The sequence below is a fragment of the Schistocerca cancellata genome, chromosome 4 (assembly GCF_023864275.1).
Source record: "Schistocerca cancellata isolate TAMUIC-IGC-003103 chromosome 4, iqSchCanc2.1, whole genome shotgun sequence".
In the NCBI taxonomy this organism is placed as follows: Eukaryota; Metazoa; Arthropoda; class Insecta; order Orthoptera; family Acrididae; genus Schistocerca; species Schistocerca cancellata.
In genome coordinates, this window is record NC_064629.1 from 338,627,238 (window position 1) to 338,654,135 (window position 26,898).

At 37.9% G+C, this 26,898-nt stretch overlaps 1 protein-coding gene across 4 annotated transcripts in view; it reads right to left on the reverse strand.

Moving 5' to 3' along the window:
* Positions 1–26,898, reverse strand: part of LOC126184898 (dihydrofolate reductase) — a 101,281-nt gene that overhangs the window by 43,147 nt on the left and 31,236 nt on the right. For all 4 annotated transcript variants that reach the window (XM_049927534.1, XM_049927532.1, XM_049927533.1 and 1 more), the window contains exon 3: positions 13,477–13,591. In XM_049927534.1, coding sequence (XP_049783491.1) covers positions 13,477–13,591 — 115 coding nt within the window. The remainder of the gene's footprint in view (positions 1–13,476; positions 13,592–26,898) is intronic.

Sequence of the window (26,898 nt, forward strand, 5' to 3'; positions counted from 1 at the left end):
CCTCCTCCTAGCCTCTCTCTTGCTGTTCATCCCCTCATCCCTCTCTTGCTGTCTATGCTTTCCTCCCCCTCTCTTTATCACTTCATCCCCATCTCTTTCTGTCTGTCCCCTCCTCCTCCACTTCTCCGCACACCTCATCCTCCCATCTCTTTCATTATCAATCTCCTCCCCCCTCTTATTGTTCAGCAGCATCCATCCGCAATTGTAGACCCTGTTAGGTATGCTGATACTACACACACAACACACCTTTTGTGTACAGCAGCCTAATAATCAGTGGTTGAAAAAAGAAACCTTTTTTTGCCCCCATCTTCCCTTTTGTGGCAGCTAGGACGTTCTGACCCCACAGCACTGATTTTCATGTAGCAAGCAGCATGTACACCAAATTTGGTTGAAATCGAACCACTGGTTTAGGAGGAAATGCTGGACACATGCACAAATACACACATAAATCATGTGGTTTTTTTTTCTTTTTTTTTTTAATCTATAGATTGCTAACACACACAGACCACAATACATGGTCAGCACCTCTCTGCGCATATGTACACAATGGAAGTCTATCACTTGTGGGTCATACTATGCAACAGAGCACACAACCAAAATCATTTTATTTTTTCTTCTGTCCTCTTGAATGATTTTCAAGGCAAAAAGTTCTATTTTATGAACACTCTTCTCCATTTAACCAAAGAAACAAATTTTCTGTGTCCCGACTGTCTCATCAGTGTCATGACAAAAAGATCAAATTGAATTTCTCCAAATATATAACAGTTGCTCGATATCAGAGATAAATGAAAGATGTAATTAAAACCCCCTTTCAAATTTCAGTAGTTAAATTGTTTGTAACAAATCTAGTCACTTCCATCGTTCTTAAGAAATCTCTCCATAAATACTGTACAGTTACTTAGTGTTCTATCAAGGTTCCATTAGTATGAGGACTGTTCAAAAAGTATCCTACTTTTATTTATAAAATCAATATTTATTCAGACATTATGTTTTGACACTAGTCACCTTTGGCTTCTACACACCTCTCCCAATGCTGCTGCCACTGTTGGAAACATCACTGGAAAGCCTCTTTTGGTATGGTGTGCAGCTGCTCCGTCAAATTCTGCATAATTTTTCCCTGTTCTGAAATCTGGTCCCTCTCAGAGTCTTTTCAGTTTAGGGAAAAGCCAGAGGTCACTTGGTACTAGGTCAGGGGAATTGGGAGTTAGACAAAAAACAGCCATGTTGAGGTGGTCAGTAAACTGAATTAACCAAGAACGATGAGCAGGTCAATTATCGTAGTGATGGCACCAACTGTCCACTGCCCACCAGTGTAGCTGTTTGGTCTCACTGCTTCATGAAGATGATGCAGGACCTCTTAGTAGTACTCCTTATTGACATTAGTACTTTCTGAGGCATACTCATGATGGACCACACCACTGGAGTCAAAAAAGATGGTCAGCATGACTTTCACACTATTGCAGACCTGCTTCGCTTTTTTGGGTCTCAAGGATAATGGATGCTTTCACTGTGATGATTAGAACTTTGTTTCTGGGTCATACCCGTAAACTCAGAACTCATCACCAGTAATCACTGTGTTAAGAAAGATGGGATCACTGTTCATAGTATCCAACATGTTCTTGTGATCTCCAAAGTTGCTTATGCTTAGTTGTTAACAAGTTTGGCACAAGTTTTGCCGAGAGCCTCCTGAGGTCCAAATGTTCTGTTAAAGTAGAATGAATAGATCCTATACGAACTTTAGCTTCATCTGCAAGTTCTATGATTGTGATTTGTCTAGTTTTCATCACCAGATCAAGAACAACCTCATTTGTGCATAAATTTCGACAGCACAGTCTACGGAGAGCAGCGGCCTGATGTTTTATTTAAGTTACAATGAACAGTCGAGATCGCAATAATATTTCTTTATTGACAGGTTTGGGCTTATATACAAGCCATCTTCAGACTCTATGGCTGGTGATGAGGGCTCCTCGGATCAACGATCGTGATGCCACAAGAAATCTGATAGATTAAATTCATTTGGTTTTACTGTTCTTAAACTGGTTGCATTAGAGATTGCATTCAGTTGGTAATGGGATGTTCATTGCTGTAAGAGGTAGTTTATCTTGTAGGGAAATTGAACTAGTTGCTGTGACTTAGTATGGGCAGATGTTATACTCGACAACCTACCCTCGATATGCTGGCAAAAATACATGTTTAAATTTGGTAGTAAGCAGTTCAGAATTCCTATGTGATGGTCTGGATAGATGTCTGCCTATTACACATTACGAACCTCTTCAACTGTTGGCGGTCTCTGTCAGTCAACAGAAGAGGTCGGCCGGTACGCTTTTGTGCTGTACGTGTCCCTTCACGTTTCCACTTCACTATCACATCCAAAACAGTGGACCTAGGGATGTTTAGGAGCATGGAAATCTCGCATACATACATATGACACAAGTGACACCCAATCATCTAACCACGTTTGAAGTCCGTGAGTTGTGCAGAGCACCCCAGTCTGCTCTCTCACAATGTCTAATGACTACTGAGGTCTCTGACCCGACATTAGGTGGAGCACAATGCACCTAATATCAAAAGCATATGTTTTTGGGGGCGTCCAGATACTTTTGATCACATAGGGTACGAACCCCAATTATCAAATCGTGAATACACCAGAGCTAAAAATTTATCACCATAATGTGAAATCCCTGCATAATAAGATCGATAAAATTAATGTACTATTAACAGATGAACTTAAAGATATCTCAGTGTTATGCATTTCTGAGCACTGGCTTAACCCAGAATTAATTCAGACTATGAAAATAAACAAATTCATTTTGGCTTCTTACTACAGCAGGAAAAACAGCAAGCAGGGTGGGGTGGCAATTCACAAAGGAAAATGTAGATTTTATTACCCTACCTGACTTTACTAGAGCAAATGTTGAAAAGGATTATGAAATTGCAGATATACAAATTATTCAGTTTAACTTTGTTATTGCTACAGTTTACAGATTACCATCTGGAAATTTTTAACTTTTCTTAAACACAATGGAGTCATTGTTAAATAAAGTAAATAAAATGTATTGCGAGTTGATAATCTGTGGTGACTTCAATATTGATTTCGTAACAAATAGAGAGACCCTTTTGAGCCCTGCAACATCCTTTAATTTAAAGGTCAAAGTAAAATCTGCTACCCAAGTAACAGAAACTTGCCAAACAGCTCTAGACCAATTTCTACTCAAGAACTTCACTACAAATTTTCAATGCATGTTTTAGTGACCATCTTGCTATGATATTAAGCATAAAAGTAAAAGGCAGTATTATTAACAACAAATCTTTAAGAACCTCATGTAGAAGTTATAATCAGGATAAAATAAACTACTTCAACAGCTTATTACAGAAATAAAAATGGCCAGAAGTGTACAAAACGAACGATATAAATGAGAATTCAACATTTTTATTGATACATTAACCCATTTCTTTCAAATTGAATTTCCACTGAAAACTGTAATCATACAGGGGAACTCCAGAAAAAATAGCTGGACCACAAGGGGAATAAGGGTTTCATGCCAGAAGAAAAGACTACTGCATGAAATTTGTAACTCAAAAAATTCCTCACCTGAATTATGTGCATAATATAAAAAAAACTCCAAAATATTAAGAAAAGCAATAAAAGCACCAAAAATAATGCATAATGATGAATACATTTATAATTCAGCTAATAAATCAAAGGCTATGTGGAGTATTATAAAAAAAAGAATCTGGAGAATACAGACAAACTTGCAAAAATATAACACTATCACAAAAAAATAAAACAAAGTAACAAACCCCTTAGAAGTAGCCAAGACTTTTAACAATTTTTTCACAGGTGTTGCTGATAACATGTTACAATTAGACTTACATAAGAGCAACCAGGCACATGAATATAAAAAGTGGATGTAGAGGATCAATGTACTTCAGTTCTGTTTCAGGAGATGAAGTAGCTACAGCAATGAAAGGACTAAAAAATTCCAACTCTGCAGGCATTGATGGTGTACCTGCGACAATATTAATGAAGAGTGTATCAAACCTAATTGAAATACTCACACAGTTATGTGACTGCTCACTTCAGGCAGGCACTCTCCCTGATGTATTGAAAACATCAAAAGTTATTCCTGTATATTAAAGAGGTGAGAAGGATAATGTAAATAACTACAGACCCATCACAATTTCCTCTTGCATCTCAAAAGTATCAGAAAAAGTTGTATATGACAAATTTATAAAACTTATAGATAAAAACAACATCGTATGTAATGAACAACATGGATTCAGAAATAAGAGGTCAATGACAACTGCTATTTGCGAGTGCCTCAATTCCAGTTGAAACCTGATGGACACAAAACAGCAGTCAATAGGAGTATTTATTGACCTGTCAAAAGTTTTTGACATGGTGGATCATAAAATTCTGTTATCAGAGCTTGAAAGATATGGTATTCGAGAGTGGATCAGTTCCTTCCTGACTAATGGTTAGCAGACAGTGTGCATCAAGCTTACAAATATCAAACTAAAAACTGTATCTCAACACTTGGTGTACCCCAAGAATCTGTAATGGGACCCCTTCTGTTCCTTCTGTAAATAAATGACATAAACTTAAATGTTGATGCACATAAAACAAATATATTTCCAGATGACACCACAATTCTACTAAAAGGAGATAGCAATGAACATTTACAGCAGTCAGTAAACATGGTGTCAAAACAACTTAGCAGCTGGGCACAGAATAATCAACTTGGGGAAAAAAACACCATTGCACTAAAATTCTACAATGCTCCTAACATGGGTGCGTTTATCCCATGAGGCTCTAGCAACGACGAAATAGTTGGTAACAGTACTGAAACCAAATTCTTAGGACTTTGGCTGCAGAGCAACGTAAAATGGAATACGCATATTGAATATCTCAATGCAGAACTGAGCAAAACATGTTACCTCCTTTGCTCATTAAAATCATGCTGTAGTGAGAAAACAGTAATGAATGCATACCATGCCTAATTTCATCCTCATCTTTGATATGGGGTCACTTTCTCGGAAAACTCTAAAACAGCTTATAGCACTTTTAAACTACAAAAACGGGCCATTAGAATTTTGTTTGGGTGCAAGTCTAAAGACGCTTGTAAACTTCTGTTTAAGAAATCTGGTATTCCTCCATTACCATGTGTATACATTATGGATACCCTTTTATTCTTCAAAATAGATGTAATAGGTAAGGACTGCAGACTGCAAAAAAACTGTGATATACATGATCACTTTACCAGATAAAACAGAAACTTATACATAACCCAAATTAGCAAACCTCTGTGCCAAAAACGTACTTTTCACGTGTGATTAAGCTTTATAACAAACTTCCTGAAAACATAAAAGCTATTACTGAGGTCAACACCTTTGGAAAACCTCTAAAGTCATATTTACAGCATCACTGTTTTTACTCCATTGAAGAATATTTGAATTTATGAAGTCAATTGAACAATATTTAAATTTATGAAGTGTATTACATAAATACTTATGTATAAAGTGTATTATCTTAAATATGTATATCTAGAAATGACTTTAATTTGTACATTTATAACTTGACTTGTCCAATTTCTTATGCATAAGCTGCTTTGTAGACAAGAGGACCAATAAATACAATACAATACAATACAAAAAACATATCTAAGTGATGCAACAAAACAATACAAATTGTATGCAGACTAAAATTAAATAAATAAATGAATAAATAAAAGACAAAGTATTGAAAAACGTGCACAACAGCTGTATGGGTAGGCTAATAGCAAGCATCTGTAGTATGCAAAACACGATATAACAACCCCAACAAAACATGTTTGCAAGGCATGGAACATAGGGTTGGGTTTACACAACCATGATGACAAATTTATCACCAGGACTTTTATGTCTCAATGCTTGGTAGCATGATATAATAATGTTTGTGCATCTTTTGGTGAAAGGACATAAATTTGGCCCATTGCTGTTCTCACATGAACGTTTGTAAGAATGTCCTTCTTGTCCACTATAAAGATGTCAAATTTCTTGGGGTATACAAATGAAGGTAAAGGGCCATGAGGATTTAGGAAGCTAATTGTCACCCCAACAATGTCTTTATTGCCATTCAAAACATATCCAACATATCAATAACCTTTCTGTATGCACAACCCTGTGATATCACGGAGGTGAGGTTAGAGATTCATTTCTGATGTTTGGTGAATTGGGAAAAACTTTCATTTGGTTGTTAGTATGACCAATGAAAATAAGACGGTGTAACTTGAGGATACCTGCAATTGTGTGAATTTGTACAAACAGATCTCAAAGGAGAGATTCTCTGTCATATTCACAGTTTGTTGTACAATGAAAGTGACACTGTAATGTTCTTGGAACACCACTCGAACAACTGCCCAAGTGTCATTATTTAAGAGTTGAGATGCACTGCAGACTGGCACAGCCAGCCAGTCTCTTGACAACACTAGCGATACCATCACATGGTCCATTGCCACGTAATGTGGCAAAGAAATGCCACAATGCACAAATACAGAAATTACTCTGATGAAATAATCTTCTAAAATTCTTGCCGTTCTTATACTGGGCTGCAGCACCATCTGAGAAGTAACACATGTACTAGGGTGTTCCATGGACATGGGATATCATGATATTAACCAAATGGCATTGGAAAAGATGAACATTCACAGTGTAATATTTAAGACATTGTGGTATGATAACAAATGGGATGTGATCTAGTGCACTGGTTTCTGGATGTCTATAATAAACAACAAATGTGTGAATGGTCGACTGTGCACCGTACCGTTCCACTAAAACCATGGACTTAACCTGCAAGACAAATGAGCAATTCTCTGCAAGTGTCCCATATCACAACATATTCATTGTCACACACTCTTTCTTTCAGATGTTGTAAAAATTCAGACTGTTGAGTGACTATGAAGGAGTGCTGTAGGACATTTTTTGTTTGTCTGCAAGTTTTTCCAAGATGTCTTCCACAGAAGACCGATATGTCTGAAGAGTTGTTCTATCTGTAGATGTCCACAGTTTGTATGTTATTTCAAGAATTCAATTTTTGACAAAAAACTCTTCTAGAAATGTGGTGAATAAATGTGTACCTCAGCAGTTCTCACAAGTTTGCATATAGCATTTTGGCTGTGCAGAATTACACACGAGCTGAGGAAGACAATGTTTGTATGTGTTTACAGTCTGCATCGCATGTCAGCTCTTTCAGGTTGAGGTAAAAGTCACATAGTACAATCTCCTTGCAGTTTTCATAGTTTATGTACAATATATGTGCACAATGTTCATCAAAATACTCATTGCAGGCTTGTCCATTCTCTAATACACGTTTCCTCAATTTACCTTGCAGCTTTAGTTTTTATGATGAAAAGTGCATTAAATATGGCAAAGTACATATAAAAATGGTGTGAATGCAAACATTAGACTATGCTACAGGCCAATCTAACACCACAACCTTTATTTAGCATTCATATTCATTGCCTTCACCAACTCTCAACCAAATTATCACCTTATCTAGACCTGATATTGCACTACAGCTCAGTCTGTCACCACAACTAAGATTTCAAGGGGTGGGGTCCAATATCAAACTCAATCTGACACCCTCCAACCTAAGCTTCAGAGTTTGGTGCATACTGCATACACACATACTACAGCTATCATTTGCAACAGCTTGAACACAATTCTTTAGTAGTAAATGTCAGAATTTGGATAATCTGATTTTCAGTTCTGGATGTCCATCTTCGAATGCTCAACACATCTCATACAGGTTTCTCAACAACAGTCGCTTTTGGTTATGAACCCTGGGACTATTTTCCTTGACACAAATAAAATCCTTCTTTCCAAACAAACTGCAGCTTATGTCTTCCCTGTTGTAGAATTCTATAACATGATTCACAACATGTTCACACACGACACATTAAGGTCTTTGATTAGGATCTGTTAAGATACCACATTATTTAACTGTTTTGCTTTTTTCACTAAATAGTTTGAAGCTCCAAATTTGTTTCCAATCTATCAAATGCTACTGCTGTATCCTGCTGCTAGCGCGAGAGTGAGGGTGTGCTGATTGTGGCCTCACCATGCGTGTGTACTTAAATCAACCGCCAACTGTATCAGGGTGGGCCAGCCATTAGAGGCCACCTGTAGGAAGCATGCACACGGCACAGTCTCTGTTGCAGCATCTGTCAGTGACTTCTACCAGTGACTTGTGCCTACATACGTGCGGAGCAGCACTGACTCATTCTCATTATGTTCTTTTAGTTTATACTGTGGTCATCAGTTGTTCTGTGTTTCACTTATGTCACAACTTTTGTATGATTCTTTTGTCTTGTTACATGTGGAGTCATGAGAGGCTTATTTCCGTTATTGTTCAGAGGTTTATGAATAACGCCATATTTGTGTTACTTGGATCTGTTTTCTGTATTACTCGATTACTACATGACTAGCGCAATTCACCCGTAGGCGGCATGGTGGAGACCATTCTGTGTGCATGCTTCCCACAGGGGGCCTCTAGTGGCCGGCCCACACCAACACAGTTGGCGGTCGATTTAAAAGTCTACACACATGATGACATTACACTTAGTATAAGTAAAACTTGTGAAACTATGAACTGTTTGCACTGCTGCCATCCACAGCTCAGTTTATGTTGGAGTCTCCCAATTATGTGCTGCTGCCAAGGTCCTCGTCAATGGCAGTGCATGAAAGGCAATTTGGAATACATCATCGCACCTCTGATGTTCTTCCTCCAACTCTTGCACCATTCTGCAGTGGCCTTTGTTTGAAGAGACTCGCCAAAGTATCATATCTAGTCAACCAACTGGAAAAAGCAAACTATATTGCACAGGTCCACCTCCTGCATGTTATCGTCACACATGATCAGACTTTTCTGCACACACTATTTTCATCACCTTAGGGTCTTATTTATTCAGTGTTTTTTTATCTGCCTGCACTCACATGGTGCATTACCCAACACTATTATTGATCAGAGTGGAAAGTTAGGAAGCACCTTTTTGTGAAATCATTTTTCAAAATTAGCAGAGTTCATCTGCCCACGATAATCATTCAGTGACGATTTAGCCAAAACTGGAGCTGTTCTTCCTTGAAAAACATTTTTGAGGCATCACTTCCTATTATAAGCCTTCTGCGGGACTTCTCCACGCTGTCATGCCCACCGCACCTGTCTGTTAGCAATTTCCACAGGTAAGCCTTAACAGTACAGGTTGTGACATAGCACGTTGATTCTTCTTCCAGTCTGTTATGTCTTTCTACATCCATAAAAAACATTTTTAAATACATTTGTCTGTTGGTATGTAAAACTTAGACAAAAATCTCAAGTTCTTATTTGTAATGAATTTCACTGGAATTTGTTATTAATAATAGTAATTTGGATGTTCTTATTCTACTGGTGTAATTATTTTTCATTAGGGCACCATTAATTAAATGTTGTGGTTAATTAAATTAATTCACTACATGCGAAAACCCATGGAGCTAACACATATATTTTAGAAAGGTAACATGTCATTTGAAAGTTAAGCATTACGACTTCCCAGTACTGGAATACATTACTTAACGTATTTTTAATGACCTAAAACTAATTATCTTCTATAATAATTGAGACTTGAAGTTCATAAGCAACCCTACTTTCCATTGCAGATTTCATAATAATCACTGTTAGGTTCTGAACTTTGACTATCTACCTTTGTTAGGTTAATTTTTCTGTACAAAATCACTAGCACTGATTGATTAACTCACTAATTAATAATTTCATGTAATTCACTCTGATTTGCAATATGGTGCACATAAATATAAGCAATGGGATTCTGACCAACAACATTTTCTGTAAATCAAAATCATATTAGTTCTTGAGGTTCATCAAAAACAGTAAAATCCAGCCTATCTGAATTTCAAAGCATTAAGCAGTTTTCAAAATAACAGTTTGTTCCCACGCCAGTCTTTTTAAGACCTTCTCAGTGATGAAAAAGTCAGTCCACAGTTTGAAAATAGATGAGTAACATCTATGTTTGAGCATACTCTCAGTGTTGGTTCATGTCAGAAATATATTTGTTCTATACATGAAAATGTGTGCAACAGTCACTGCAAAACTCAGGAACTCTAATGTTTACATACTTTCAAGTAAATTTCGTAACCTAAATTAATGGACAGCTTCACTAAACTGTGTTGTGATTAACATGGTGTGGAATATCATTGTAATGGAACTGAGTTATAGTTGAATGTGGTGAATCTGAATTTGGACTAACTTAACTGAGTTGCTACAGTGTATGGTACTCTAATAAATTGCCACAGAACAGTGATTTGTACACACTATGACAATTTCGTACAAATGTGAGCTGTCTATTTTGTGCCACAAAAGAACAGTTAACTTCGTCACTGTAATTGTGGGTACAGATTTTGGATAGTTGTACTAGTAATTGTTCAGAGTGTAAAAACTGGTAACGGCAATGTGTGTGTGTGTGTGTGTGTGTGTGTGTGTGTGTGTGTGTGTGTGTGTGTTTTTTGATGTCATCCATTTTTTAGCAAACAACATTCCATATTCATTTAAACTTTCAGTTTTGAGGCAATCAAGACTGGCCCAATCGAGGACAAGAGTACAAAATTAAGATCAGTTCTGTCGCAAGGTGTCATCTAAATAGTTGGTTGCACACAAGCAGGTTTTAGCTATAGGCAATGGGTATTTCTGATGAATTCTGGGAAATTTGCACATCCTATCTTTGTGTTTGTGGAGACACGACCTTCTGGTCGTTACCTGTAGTTCTCTGAAACAGTGATCCTGCCTCCTCAGCTTAGCGCACAAGAGTGGATTTCTGCAACGGACCACGTTCAGGAAGTCCAACAGTTATCCGGTGGTTTTCATGTGGCAACAAATTTTAAATGCTTCAAGTATGGGGAAAGAGTGAACCAATGGCCACATCAAAATATCCGCAGAAATAGCCACATACTAACACATCACAGCTAAAAATGGCGCTGCAGCGAAAATCTAGATGTCATGTAAATTAAAAATTATAATTTATCTGTATTCCACACCTGCAGTTGGTGCATTTCACCCTATTACATGTTTGTGTGGCATTCCACACTCAAGTATGCATTTTAATTCATTTTTAATTACTCAGCATTTAATTTGAACATCTCATGTTGACTTGTCCACTTCTGTGGCTTAGTAGTCAATGTGGCTAGCTGCCATGTGGAGGACCCGGGTTCGAGAGGTGCCACTAGACTGAGTAGTAGTGGCAGCAGGTCTGTTAAGCCAACAATGACCAGGAATTGCCCATCCATACCGCACCCACATGCTGGCACTGACTGATGACTGACACTGCAGTCAGTCAGTCCCAGCTGACCAGTCTGTGTCCAGAACTGCAATGCTATTATCCTATGTGGACTAAAGGAATGAAGAATCCAACCACTACAACTTTCATAGAAATATTTGTATGTAATAGATATATTTGTATCTATTCATCTCTCTATTTCAGTTTCACTTGTTAATACTGGGACACATTCGTGTACTTTTATTTCAGCTATAATCTTCGGAGATGTATCAATATGCAGGCACATTTGGCCGGCATAACCAATATAATTCGTTAAGTAATCTAGCTGCATATGAAATCTAACAATGTAGCACCAAATATTTTCTATGATGATAAGACTCTGGCAACAGCAATAGTTTTTGTTATCATGGGGGCATCACAAGAGTTTGAGAGCTTAAAGAATCTGACTGGAAACATAAAAATCCTGATTGTTGATGCTTAGGCTTACACTAATTTGCGATTTAAAGCACCAGAAATGTACATTTTTTGAAACCTTTATTCAGTAAACTGCTTATCTGCTAGCGTACCCATTACTTTTCTTTTTAATCTTATCACAAATGGTGATTCTACCATGGGCAATTTTGACTGTCTTCATTTTCAGTTTCTCAATCAATTTGCATCAAACACGAAGCTATATTTTTCATTCTTGCAACCAGATGACCCCTTTATCACATGAATGATCAATACGAAGTACAAAATTATGTGAGGAAAACTTGGTCCTGCAGATAGAAAATACCTCACATGTTGTTATTTATTTTCGCTTCATACATTATGTACATTTAATTTTATCTTAATTACATGTGGCTCAAAAACAGCATACAGTAGTACAAGTTTTCACCAAGGACAATTTATAGCAATCTTCTTCTTCTTCTTCTTCTTCTTCTTCTTCTTCTTCTTCTCCTTCCTACCACCCACAGAAGCTGTGACCCATGCATTTCAACAGGATCTCAACATCATGCACCAAAGTAAAATCAAATTAAGATAACCAAACACAGTTTTGGGCCCCACTCCTCTCAACCACAATTTTGGAGTTCAAATCCCATGAAAATAAAATAAATACAATAGAGAGAAGGCTGACTCATTCATTATCCACTAGTTCAAGAGAGATGAGAGCTACTGAGGAGAAAGAAAAATCCAATGGTATTGCGAGAAATTTTTGTATCTAAAATTCCAGAGAAGTTAAAAAAATACTGCCGATGGAAATGTAGCCGACTATTTACCACAAACAGTGGTTAATTTAGAAGATAAATATGGAGAGAGAGTGAGAGAGAGAGAGAGAGAGAGAGAGAGAGAGAGAGAGAGAGAGAGAGAGAGAGAGAGAGAGAGGTGCAAGTAGGACCCACACTCTGATTCCCAACATATTTAATTATGTATAGATGATGGATAACGATGACAAAAATTTCGTGTGGCTCAATGGCCTGGTAAAAGTCTTTCTATTGGACACCACTTCAGTGAGTTACATGGCCTTACCTATCACAGTTATCCAACCAGGGAAAGGGGACCTGTAGTTTAACATGGAATCTGAACTACACATTGTTTCTGGTGATTCTTCACAGCCTTAAGAGGCGAAGGCTAGATTGAAACGAAGACTGAGAAGTCTGTGGTCTGACTGAGATTCTATCCCATGACCTCTCTGTTTCTGGACAAGCATTTTAGTGTTAGACCACCAGGCCTGACATGTACATTAATAGTTCATCTATAGGTTTTGCTGAGTGAGTTTGTGAGATCAAAATATGTGACATACATGACTGTATCTTTTGACTACATTGACTTAGAAGCTTAAATTTTCACATCACCAAGTGATTGCAGACCTTAGTATGTGGCATAAATTTCAGGTTGATACCCCTGACTGCTTCTGAGAAATATGTGTCTTAACTGTCAGATAGACAGATGGACAACAAAGTAATCCTGTAAGGATTCCATTTTTTTTTCAAATGAGGTATGGAACCCTAAAAAAGAGGAAAAAGAAAATGAAGTGCTCAAAGAAAGAAAGGAAGACAAGCATAATTTGCAGCCTACATATTCCATAAAATAGATTCCCACAAAGATTTTTATTCGTTTTTATATATAAGTATTAATTTTTATCAGAATATGCACTAAAAATAAGTCTTAAAGGACTGCTTTATTTACTACTCACATCATAAACAGAACTTCCACCAATCACCCACACAGTTTCTACATCTTGCCTATTGTGCAAATCTTTGATGGCATCTTCAAGGCTGGTATGAACTATTACTTCTTCACCAAGTGACCTGAAACGTGAATCACCGACATTAACAGATGTTTCATTCTTCTACCTGATATACCAAAGTATTAAACTGTAGTGGTAAAGTACAGAATCAGCCATAGTAGAATTCACAGCTACCTGATATACCAAAGTTTTAAATTGTAGTGGTAAAGTACAGAATCAGACATAGTAGAATTCACAGAAGTGGTGCTTCATGCTCTTGACAAGCAAGATAAGAGTCAGAGGCATACTGTTATATCTTCCTAATGCTTTTGTTACAGTTGACCATATGATTCTACTAAATAAACTATAATCATTTGGAATAACAGGTGTACCTAATGACTGGTTCTGATCATACCTAGCAGATAAGGTACACACACTTAAAATAAGGCAAAGCCTTTAGTGAAACACTTACTAGGACCAATACAGTTCCTGATATGTATCAATAACTTTTTCAATAGTTTTAGTAATGGAGAAAAAGATTCTCTTTACTGATGAGATCATCAACATCTGTAGTCATTGAGAAAAGAAGAAAGATCCTTGCAGAGAAAGTAAATTAAACCTTCATAGAAATTTACAACTGGTCAATACATAATAACATTACATTGAACACAAAGAAAACAAAGGACATGAACTGAAGAGGGAAAATGAAACTGTTCAATTAAATAGAGATGGAACTTCTGAATGTCATACCCTTAGATAAAAGACAGGCCCTGTAAACAATGTAGAAAGTTAATCAGATTTGAGCTTTATGAAGTGAACTCCTTAGACAGTGAAGGAGTGAGCAAGATAACAGAATCAATGAAGCAACATTCTCATACAGTAAAGACTAAATAAGGCGATAAAATTAATGAAGCAAGGTCCTTAGGCAATAACTGCGAGACAGAATGTACAAACTGTAAGTGAGAAAAAGAGGGAGCTTGTTGTGGGGACTACGCTATGTCATGAGAAGCCAATGAAAAGTTTATGACGTATTCTGTAGTCCTGCAAGAAATGACTTCCTACTCCCACCACACAACCTATAAAAGGTTCCTCAAGAATAACAAGCCACATCAGCTAGTAAGACCATGTGAAGCCTTTGATGCTTTGTCATGCTAGAGGCTGGCAGGGTCGAAGGGGCAGGGAAACAAAACAAGACAACCAGTGGTCCAGAGGAGAGTTGTACAGAAATTTAGTCAAGAGTTATGGCCAAGTAGGCAGAAAGGGTTACAGGTGAGAAGTTATCATCGACAGAGGAAGCCAGAGTGTTAGGCTGAAGTCACTGGAAGCAATTAGATAGCTGCGAGGCTCTGCTGACCTAATATTCATACAAGGAAATCAGTCAGTAGATGGAACAGAAAAAACAGTCGCTGTCTCTGAGCAAGGACTTTATTTTAACATGGAAGCACCTCAGTTAAGAATGGTGATGGGAACAACTGAATGAAAACAATCGATTCATTTGGTTTTTAGAAAACTATTGACTAATTCAGTTGTCCTTTTGTGTATTGGTTGAATTATTCATTCATTCTTTTGAGTGAAATGAGTCTGTGGGAGCAACTGAAAGAAAACAATTGTTCAATTGGTCGGACTACTCATTCATTCTTTTGAATAAAACCAGTGTGTAGAAGCAACCAAATGAAAACAGTCAAGTCTCAGTTGTACTGTTAATTGTCGGTTGGATTATCATTCATTCATTCATTTTCTTCACGTGAAACCAGTCTGTGGGAGCAACCAAATGAAAACATTCAACACCGCTGTAGCTTTGCATATTGACTGAATTACTCATTCTTTCTTTTCAAGTAAAAGCTGTCAGTAGTTTTTCTGTTAGTTGAACCATTTATTTATTCTATCCACTGAAACAATTGTTTACTGTTTTAGCTTGTACTGGCAGAAGTTAGCACTAGACCTGCATATCTCATGGGGTATGCCGAAGTTAAAATAAGCATTATACATTTTCATCTAATTATGTACTAAATCAAGTAACTTCCCTTTTCTTCATTTAAAACAGATTCATATTATAGTGTTGTGGATTAAAATGTTATACGTGCCATTACACATAACTAATTAAGCTGATGTATCACTGGGGTAGGCCTGCCATCACTTAAATTGCTGGCCCCAGACAAAAACTTTGAAAACCCCAGACATCTGGGTCAAATCGATTATTTTCTCAGAAACACACAGTCTATAGGCGATAAGTTGGCCAATGGCCACGATATGCTGTGCGAAGCAGACACATTAGAGGGGGAATGTTTCCTAGCTCACGCGTTTCAGTGCTGACAAAACCAGCGGGTGTGCGCCTCCTACCGATCAGCAGATGATAAATTACAGATGAGAGTAACAAGGGTTTGTGAGAGCGCATTATAGAGGCATTAATGTTCAAATGTAGTACTCATTTGCAGTAAGGCATATGAACATAATCTGCGTCAGTTTTAATACAGCTCAGTGAATAGAAGGCAAATGTCATTTAAAATATTCAGTTGTCTGGTGGGCAGGGCGATGACACAGTGCATGTGATTATCAATTGTCTGCAGTTTCCCATTGTGACAATAAAGAAGTGTGAAAAATACAGGGTGTTCCAAAATGATCTCTACAACTTTGATCACGTATATTTCAGAAATGGAGTGAGGTAGAAACGAGCAGTCTGCGGTATAATGTTCATATAAACCAAGGTTCTGGTAGCCATGTGCTGTAAAATTTCTTCAGTATGTCTGGTTTCTTCAACAGTATATGAAAACACTCAACTCAAGTTTCATCTAATTTATTCTGGTCACTAACATTCACTGCTCCATGCTCCATACATTGGGGAAATATCCTTTCAGTAGCAGCGTACTGATACAGGTGAAATTAAGATCTAATTTGTAATAAATTGTTTTGTAAATCCATAACAACTAGGTGTCCCGAGTTCCTTTTGGAAAACCAAAACGGGGGAACACACAGCTAGAAAAATCATGACTGCCACAAAAAAAGGGAGGGTGGAGGGGGGGGGAAAGGGGGGGGGGGGGGGGGGGGGGGGGCACAACACAAATAGTCACCTTAAATGTGAGCGCCATCTGTAGCATACAGGATATCTAAGTGACATTCCAGTTCCATGCCAGGCCAGCATGTCCTTGTTAACGCGTGCTGTTAGGTGTACGTGAACATTGTGCAGCAAACTGTACCTTCCTACATACTTCCCTTTCTGAAGTATATGTGATTGAATCTGTAAAGATCATTTTGGAAGATCCTATACATGTATAGGAGAGTGTCGGTGTAATTGCTTCTGCATTTTTTAATGTACTAAAATGAAGAAAGTACCTTCAGCCCAGTACTAATTTGATGAATTTCAGCTATAGTTTATTATTGTATATTCCTAATCAATCGAATTTTCCCAGACACAAAAAAATCCCTCCAGTAAACCTCTGCATGCTCTTAAATCTGGGGAAACACAATGTCCCAAAATTATAACTTTGCCATAAGCGAATTAACTGAAATATATTTGTGCTCACAATAACATTGAGCGAGTATGCCCATGCTCATTTGAACACGGGTACAAGATGTTAAATGAAATTCAACTGAGCAGTTATATGGCATTATTTTAAAAATATGTCTCATTGCTGTGTGCCAGAATTTGGAAGGCAAGATCTGTCTTGGTTAGATTCCCTGCCACTTGGAACCGCTTTTTCGAGCTAGGCTGAGTGCAGTTTTTTACAGGGTTTCTTCAGACTCGTCTAGAGGAATGCTGAGCTGATCAACCATTTTAGCCTCGTTTACACGATGGACAAACACTTCCAATATGTAAAACATATATACATATTAACACTATTCTGCAGGCACATTTCAACACACATAAGACTACCTGTAGAGGTAACGTCGGGTTGCATCGTCAAGATTATTGAGTTTTGATTGCTGTAAGAAGTTTGCAAAGTTTGAAATTTATAAATGTGTTTTGTTCATTTGTACTGCTTAAATGGCAACAAATAATACTGCAAGTGAGTCTGATGTATGAAAACCCTGATGGAAACGAAGAAGCCTTAACTACAACATGAATCAGAGTAACATATATGAATGGGAGAAATCGTATGACTGAGAAAGACATGATCCTCAAGATAAATTCAATGTGATATACAATATCAAAATGATTATATTATGAAACTATATCAAGCAAAGAAATTCAAAGGAAATTAACAAATGATGACACTTATTTTTTGTGAAAAATACTCCCCACAAGTGGTGGTAAATGTTTACAATGCAACTGAACAAGATACCAATTTTTAAAAAAAAAACTGTATTGTATGTGGTTTATGTTCATGTCACCTCAGTATTTACTGAAAAAGGATTATTAATGTTGGGTACTAACTGGCAGTCCCTACCAGGGGACACCGCCTTATCGTAGGCACCTTCAGTGGCGGGCGGGAGGGTTTGCATGCTCCGATGATGCCGAGAGCTGTGCCAGCAGTAGTGTAGGTACTGGCAGGGTCACCCAAGCCGGATTGATGTCGACAGAGGAGACAGACAAAGTGTGTCCTGCAACATAGGGTGGGGGGGGGGGGGGGGCCTCTATAGGCGTAGGGAAGCCAACCCTCCTTGGGGAGTGAACCCTAAAAAAATCCAGGTCCTCCAAGATGGGGGTTGGATGTGAGGCTAAAAACCTCACCCTGGAGAAAAGAGCTTGTTATGGAACCAAAGGACAAAGAAAGCCAGATGGATGTAATGGATAAACGGCCTTGGCAATGGAAACGGCACACGAATTGGTATTTAGTGACATGGAATGTGAGAACACTGAACAAGTCTGGAGGACTACAGAACCTGAAAAAGGAAATGAAGAAATATAATGTGACGATGGCGGCAGTACAAGACGTGACATGGAAAGGAAGTGGAATATCAGCATCTGGGACACACATACTGTTTTACAGCTGTGGAAGCAGTGGCTATGGAGGCATAGGTTTTCTGGTTGATAATGCTCAAAAGGCTGCCACATTGAACTTTAAGCCTGTTAGCGAAAGAATATGCGTATTAGGAATGAAAGCCCGTTTCTTCAATATATCCTTCGTATGCACATATGCACCAACAGAACATGCAGAGTCGGTGCAAAAAGACATGTGCTATGAGCAACTAGAGCAGGAAATAGCAAGGGTGGCAAAGCACGATGTTGAGGTGGTTATGGGGGACTTCAATGCTCAAGTAGGAAAAGAAATCTCATACAGGAAAACAGCTGGTAAGGAGAGTCTGCATAAAGTATCTAATGATAATGGTATCCAACTAATTGATTTTTGCCATGAGCAATAAGATGATTATTAAAAGCACATGGATGCAAAGGAACGATATAAGGAAAGTTACGTGGAACTCCCCAGATGGGATCACTAAAAATCAGATTGATCACATACTCACAGATAGACGACATGCTTCAGATATATTAGAGGCGGATAGCTGTCGTGGTGCAGATGGAGATATAGATCATTATTTGGTAGGAATCAAATACAGAGAGAGGATAGCCAATTATAGACAGACCAAGAAAGCTAGCACACCAAGGTTTGATGATATCAAAGTTAAAAAATGATGAAAATACAGTGCAACAGTATAAAACTATTTTGACAAACAGACTTAATGAAGCTGAAGAGCAGGCAGCAGAGGATATTGAAGAAAGATGGGAAATGTTTAAAGGAATAATACATGACACAGCTGAAACTGTACTGGGCAGGAAGAAGCATTCGAGAAAACAGAGCTGGTTTGATAAGTACTGTACGAGGAAGATAGAAGAAAGAAATGAGGCAAGAAAAAGAATGCTTCAGAGGAGAACTAGAAGTACGGTAGAAGAATACCAGGAGAAAAGAAGGGAAGCAGATAAGGAATGTAGAAGGAAAAAAAGAGAATTTGAAAAACGGTGGATTGATGAGTTAGAAGAGAGAAATACTGCTCAAGAAACAAGGAAATTCTATATGAGGGTTAAAGATATAAGGAAAGGATTCCAACCCAGAGCAGTTTTCTGTAGAGATAAGGAGGAAAATATGATTGGAGGAAATGAGCAGATTTTAGACAGATGGGTGGAGTATTTTAGTGAACTACTGAATGCAGAATCAGAAAACGAAGGAGGCATTGATGCCGGTATGCCAGAAGAGGTGGACCAGGAAGTAAACAGAGATGAAGAGCACCAGGAATCAGTAGCAGAACCCACACTGGAAGAAGTTAAAGTTAGTATCAAGACTCTTAAAAACAATAAAGCAGCAGAGGAGACAATATTACAGCAGAAATGATAAAATATGGTGGAGAAAAACTAGTAGGGGTTTTACATGAGATTATAGTGGAAATATGACGGAAAGAAAATATGCCGAAACAGCAGGGTACAGCAATACTCTGCCCTATACACAAGAAACATGACATAGCTGACTGCAGGAATTATAGAGGAATTGCACTACTCTGTATAGTATATAAAATATTAGGCAAAATCATGGCTGGACGGTTAAAAACATACGTAGAAGAATATCTAGGAGACTATCAGTGTGGTTTCAGAACTAACTGATCCACTACAGACTAGATTTTCACTACCGGACAGATCCTTGAAAAATGTTACGAGTAAAAACACCGATGTCCACGAGCTGTTCATCGACTTCAAACCAGATTACCATAGTATCAAAAGGGATCAACTTTGGAAGGCAATGCAAAAGGCAGGAGTCCTTAACAAACTGAGAAGATTGGTTCATATGACTTTGAAAGAACAGCATGCAAAGTAAAGATCAAGGGCACTTTATCAAAGGCATTTGAAGTTAACCAAGGACTGAGGCAGAGTGATGTGCTCTCCACTATTCTGTGTAATGTCGCCTTGGACATTGTAATGCAAAAGACACAAAGCAACAACCCTGGGGGAACACTGTTTAATAGAATGACTCAGGAGCTTGCATATGCAGATGATACTGATTTGTTGTCCAGGAGGAAAAAGGATCTTGAAGAAAAGTTCAAAAAAGTAGAAAGATATGGTGCAGAGATGGGGCTGACCATTAATCAGTCAAAGCCCAAGTATATGTTAACATCTAGGAAAAGATGTAGTGAAGGAGAAAAAAGCATGACTTTGAACGGAAAAGAATATGAATGCTGTGAAAGCTTTAAATATCTTGGGTCACTGGTAACTGAGAATAATGACATGAGAGGAGAAATACGTGCAAGGATTGCAGCTGGTAACAGGATCAACTTTGCACTGGTTAAAGTGTTTAAAGTAAGAAGCCTTAGTAGGATTCTGAAGCTGACTGTGTATTGTACAGTAGTTAGACCTGTGGTGGTGTATGGTTCAGACCTGTGGTGGTGTATGGTTCAGAGACCTGGACTATGACACAAAACGATGAGGAGTTGTTGCTGAGATGGGAAAGGAAGATATTAAGGAAAATCTACAGGTCAGTGAATGATAGGGGGTTTTTGGAGAATCAGAAATAATACGGAAATCAGAGAGTTGTACAACAAACCAGATATCGTCACTGAAATAAAGAGTAATAGACTACATTGGTTGGGACATGTAGAAAGAATGGTGGAAACAGCACAGTCAACAAAGTTTGCAAAGAAAAACCCGTTGGATGTCGTATAAGGGGCAAACAAAGCTCCAGATGGCTAGACAATGTGGAGAACTTGAAAAGGATGGGAGTGAGAAGATGGACAGCCAAGGCAGAGTGGGCAGAGGTTGTCTGGGAGGCCAAGGCACTACAAGCTGTAGCGCCAAGGAGTAGCAGTAGTACTACTAACTGGCCTATTTAAATTAAAAATAATTATTTAAATAAAAAACTTTTTAATATAACAGATTTTTAAAGTGTATTAAAAAATGTCTCCTAGGCTTGCACAGATAGTCCTGAATATTTGTGTTTGTGAATTTTTAATAGCTATGACAATAACTGTAAAATTTTAAACAAAAAATATGAGACACATGCAAGAGTTCACCTGAGTCACTAACAGTTTCATTGCACTTTAAAAGAAATGAGCTGTTATGCGATTTTCCTCAACGACCATTACTATTATCCATCGCATGCAATCTATTTTCAATTTTACAAGTACTGTCATTGCTATTAAAACTCACAAGCGAAAATTTTCAGTACTACCAGGATGACGTTAGGAATCTGTATGGGGACTAGGAGACGTTATTTAACACTTTTCAGTCTATTTTAAAAATGCATTGTATTAAAAAGTTTTTTTTTTATTTTTATAGTTATTTTCTGCTTTTTAGTTCTGTGTGTGTGAAATTTTTCAACTAATTTCACACATTCTGATGAAATTACAACAGAAACATGTTACATTTAAGGTTTATTCCAGTTTCTTTTCAACTTAAGTAACCAGTATATTTCTTCCTCCTACATATATCTCGCGAAAAGACTGCAAATGTAAAAATTAGATGGAATCTAGCTCACACAGAAGCTTAGCAGCAATCATTATTAACTGCAAAACATTCATGACTGGAACAGGAAAACATGGAAATAGCGATGGTGCAGCAAGTACTCTCTGCCACACACCTGAAAAAAAAGTGAGTTAATATTGCATTGTCATTCAGTTCTGAGCTAAGATGAAAGTTCCCAGTCTTTAGCTTATCGAGCTGATAGACAAAAATCAGTTGCAAAATCTGTACTGAATAGGCAGACACAGACTGGAAAACAAAGTATACCCTCCGCCATGCACCAGACTCGAAAGTGAGTATTACAATGTCATCCAGTTCTCAGCTATGTTGAAAGTTTCAAATGTCTAGCTTATCGAGAAGTTAGTTTAAAACCAACTACAATATTTGTACCATACAAACAGACAAGAAACCGACCTTATAAAGACATGTTAAAAAGTGTGAAGTTTACAGTGCAGTGCCAGATATTAAACTTTTAACACCAATCAAAAATTGATATTTAATGCCACAAGTACGAAAATTTGTGTTTGAGTAAGTAAATACATACAATTTGAAAATACTTTATTTTTAGAAATAAAAGTTTTATTTTAAAATAATTTAGTTTTTGGAAATATATGTTATTCACATTTTGAAATACAATTCTTTATTTACCTGTAAAAAAAGTTGTTAGTCCTAGTCATGGTTCATGTATAACAGGCAAGGTTGACAAAGTATGTAAATAAAATCACTCAAACCCAGAGACTGAGTGAAAACATTCATATAATGGCTGCAACCGATGGAGACATGTTTCAGTGAAACCACTGAAACCTGGTGAGTGGGTGAAGACTTTCATATAGCTGACATGGCCACAGAGATTAGTTTCAGTCAGTTGTTTCATTCAACTGAAAACATTGACTGAACGAAAAAACAACTGACTGACCAACTGGTTGTTAAAAACAGTCATTTGTCCCATCACTAGTTAAGAGGTCAATCTGTAACTTGATATTCAGAATCAACTTAAAGGTTAATTGTACCTTATTCTTACTGTCTTCCCCCAGTCACCTACATCCCACTTCACGGAATTTACATCAGACAATCAAGTCTCCCTCTTACTTCGGTCAACCAACTGAATTCCCTTGAACACAAACCCTGTCGCTCAATCCCTGGCAAAATCCACACTTGGGATGCGACACACAGACTGTGCAACAAACACAGAGTTTCTAGAAATGAATATTGATTTTCAGTTGAAATGGTGTGGACACACAAAGATACTTGCAAAGAGAATGTAATCACATGCTATGCCCTTAGAATTCCATCATCGGTGTGCAACAGCCACTGTCTTATACTGAAGTTACACTGTTGTTAACTGACTGGCCTTGTACTTGGAAAGATGGAGGCTCCAGTCTCCATTCAACCATCCCAATTTAAGTTTTCCATGGTTTCACTAAATTACTTCAGGCGGCAAATACTGGAATGGTCTTTACTAAAAGGCACAGCTGATTACCTGTGCAATCCCGATCAAACTAGGATTATTAAATACATAAATGTCTACATGCAGGATGTTTCAGGAGGAAAATTAAATGTGTTAAGAAGTGGTAGTATAGACTAATTTGAAACAAACATGCACAATTTTTACTGGTTACAGAGATATGTTTTTTGTTTTGCGTGTTGGTACTCCAATTGCAATGGGTTTATTTACTGATTGTCATTTTTGTTTTAAGTTCAAGTTGTGAAGTTATGCTCAAGTTTACCCAATTGGTTGCGATTTGTTGGCCAATTCTGTTATATCATTTAAGCATACCAAATATATTTACGAGTGATGAGTACGCCAATATGATGCTTTTGTATAGTTCTCATAATGGAAATACTACTGCTTGTAGAGAATGCGGTAGATGATTTCCAAACTGCAGAGCATCAGATGCAAGAGAGTCTTTTGTGTGGTTCAAATGGCTCTGAGCACTACGGGACTTAACATCTGTGGTCATCAGTCCCCTAGAACTTAGAACTACTTCAACCTAACTAACCTAAGGACATCACACACATCCATGCCCGACACAGGATTCGAACCTGCGACCATAGCGGTCACGCGGTTCCAGACTGAAGCGCTTAGAACAGCACGGCCACACCGGCCAGCTCTTTTGTGTGGTACTGGTGCAGTGGCCAGCAGTCATCTCATCAGAATGTGCGAATGAACAATGTGTCAATGAATGAGAACACACTATTCAGTTGCTAGAGCATAGTGCAACAACCATATGCAGAATTTCTACTTGTATCAGTGTTCCGCATACAAGAATATGGCAGCTGTTACTTATGCACTGCCTCCATTCTTATCATTTACAACGGATTCAACAACTTCGAGGAGGTGATGAAGATAGACAATTTCAGTTTTGTCACTGGCTACTACAAATCACCAAGTAATCAGATACTGTTCACTGATACAGTCACTTGTGATGGTATCAATAACACTTTTAACTCACACTGGTAGTCTGACAAAAACCCACATGCCTTAGTGAAGACATTTTCAAGAATCCTTCTTTGTAAATGTGTGGTGTGGTATGATCGACAATCAATTGACCAAGCCTGTACAGCCCCTTTATTTGGAATTTCTTAAGAAGGAGCTTCAAACATTATTAGAAATGGTTTCTTTGGCTATTATGATAGGTATGCACATTTAGTTTTCAGGTGACACATTATCTAGACTTAATATTCCTTGGGAGATGTCCCTGGAGCTCACCCCTTCAGATTTTTGCCTGGGGGGATGATTGAAAGGCAAAGTCTTCAAAGAAAAAGTAAACACAAGGGGCGAACTGATTGTTCAAATTATGAATAGTGTTGCCCCAAAACAAAATGCCAAGACAACCTCAGAAAAGCTACTCGTGTTGTAGTGAAGAGAATTCAAAATTCTCTGAAACCAATAAAACAGGAACATACGTTATATGGAGAGTTTTATTCAAATTATTGTATACAACTACCTCCTAAAATATTTACTGTTTCTCCTGTAACACCCTGTAAATGAGTTAAATTTTGTTTTTCTTGTTCTTAACCCAATGGCTGCCGCCAAAAAATTAACTCTTCATACTCCGCCCAGCCCCGCTTCGCCCCCCCCCCCCCCCCCCCCCCCCCCCCCCCGCAAGCGCTGTTAACGAGTTTCTGGGTTTTCCTTCAGTGCAATTGATGAATTAATTCGGGACTCCTTGCTAACCACCAAGTTCTAATGACAAGAGCAGATGTAACATTACTCAGAAACCTAGGCACTGTTGCCAAGTTTAAATGTCCATCCCATAACTCAGTAGTTTTGACCAGTTGTGTTGGAATACTTAGTCTGTTGTGATCTCATTTGGCTGCATTTGACTTCATTTTATGTCTTAGTGTTTAGCAGGATTAGCATCATAGTGTTTCTCTCATCATCTGTTTTACAAAGGAAATGATATGTTGTTGTTACAGTGAGGAAGAGATGAAATATTCAGAGATGAATCATTCAGTGTCGAAGTAAGTGGTAACTTCTCTATGGGTTCTTAAAGCAATAGACCTACGCCATTTACGTCAGCAAGTCAAACGCCACAGTCTTATGCTTCAACAACAAATGCAATTGACAACTCTTCCAAATATGAAAGTGATAGTAACTTTAGGAATGAATAGCCAGAGTCTTTTAAGTCAGAAACTAATTTTTACACTTATAATAATATTCATCTCAGCAGTGTCAAATCTTAGTGCAACACAAGGAGAGATCGCAGAAAGCACTCCAGAAATATTTGGCACAAAGTGCAGCGGGACAGTTGGGTTACGACAGCCCAGTTAGAAGTCCAAATTCTGGCTACTTAGTGCAGATAGACACATTCCAATTCGGCTATACAGAGAATATTCCTCAGTGATGGATCCATACTTAGCTTGCATTTATAGTGAACCTCTCTCACAATGGAACATCCAAGTGACTGGACAAAAGCACAGATGCCTCTTGTATATATGATTAGCAAAAGAATCAACCTGCAAAATTACGGACCAATATTGTTAATGTCGGTCTTCTGCAGAGTTCTTAAGCATATTCCAAGTCTGAAGACAATAAACCTCCTAGAGGGAGAAAGCTTATATCTGTAAATCAACAAGAATTTTGATAGCATCCTTCATACAAAGTTCAACCTGTCCTTTTCCCACATGATATGCAAATCATGGATGAAGGGCACATGCAGATTCCATATTCACATATTTAAGTTCCATATTCACATATTTAAGTTTCCGAAACAGTGCCACACAGCAATCTGTTAACGAGGGTCAGAACATATGGCTTCGGTTCTCAGTTACACAACTGGCTCAAAGACTGCTCAAGTCAGAATCCAGCATGCTGTCCTGGAAAGTGAGCGTTCATTGGAAACAAAAGAATCATTAGCAATGCCCCAGATAAGTGTAACAGAACCATTCTTATTCTCTATATACATTAAGAACCTGACAGTTAGGATAAGCAGCAATTTGCAGCTGTTTGCTGATGACACTATAGTGTAAGAGAAAGTATTGTTGCTGAGTGACTGAATGAGGAAACAGGACAAATTGGGTAGAATTTCTATTTGATTTGACAAATGTGAGCTTGTTCTAAATGTAGAAAAATGTTAAGTTAAAGCAGATGTGAAGCAAAAACAATGAGGTAATGTCTGAATACATTATTACTGGTGTGTTGCTTGACACAGTCACGTCAATTAAATATTTACATGACATTGCAAACGAACAGCAAATAGAACAAGCACGTTATGTCGGTGGTAGGGAAGGTGAATGTTTGACTTCAGTTTATTGGGAGAAATCTAGGTGTACCTCATCCATAAAGGAGACAAGAGTATAGAACATTAGTGCAATCCATTCTTGAGTACTGTTGGAGTGTTTGGGATCACCACCAGTTAGGATTAAAGGAAACCATCCATAGTTTCGATCCACAGTAAAGTATTACGGAAATGCTATGTGAACGTAAATGGGAATCACTGGATGGAAGAGTATGTTCTCTACATGAAAACACTGTTGAGAAGGTTTAGAGAGCCAGTGTTTGCTAC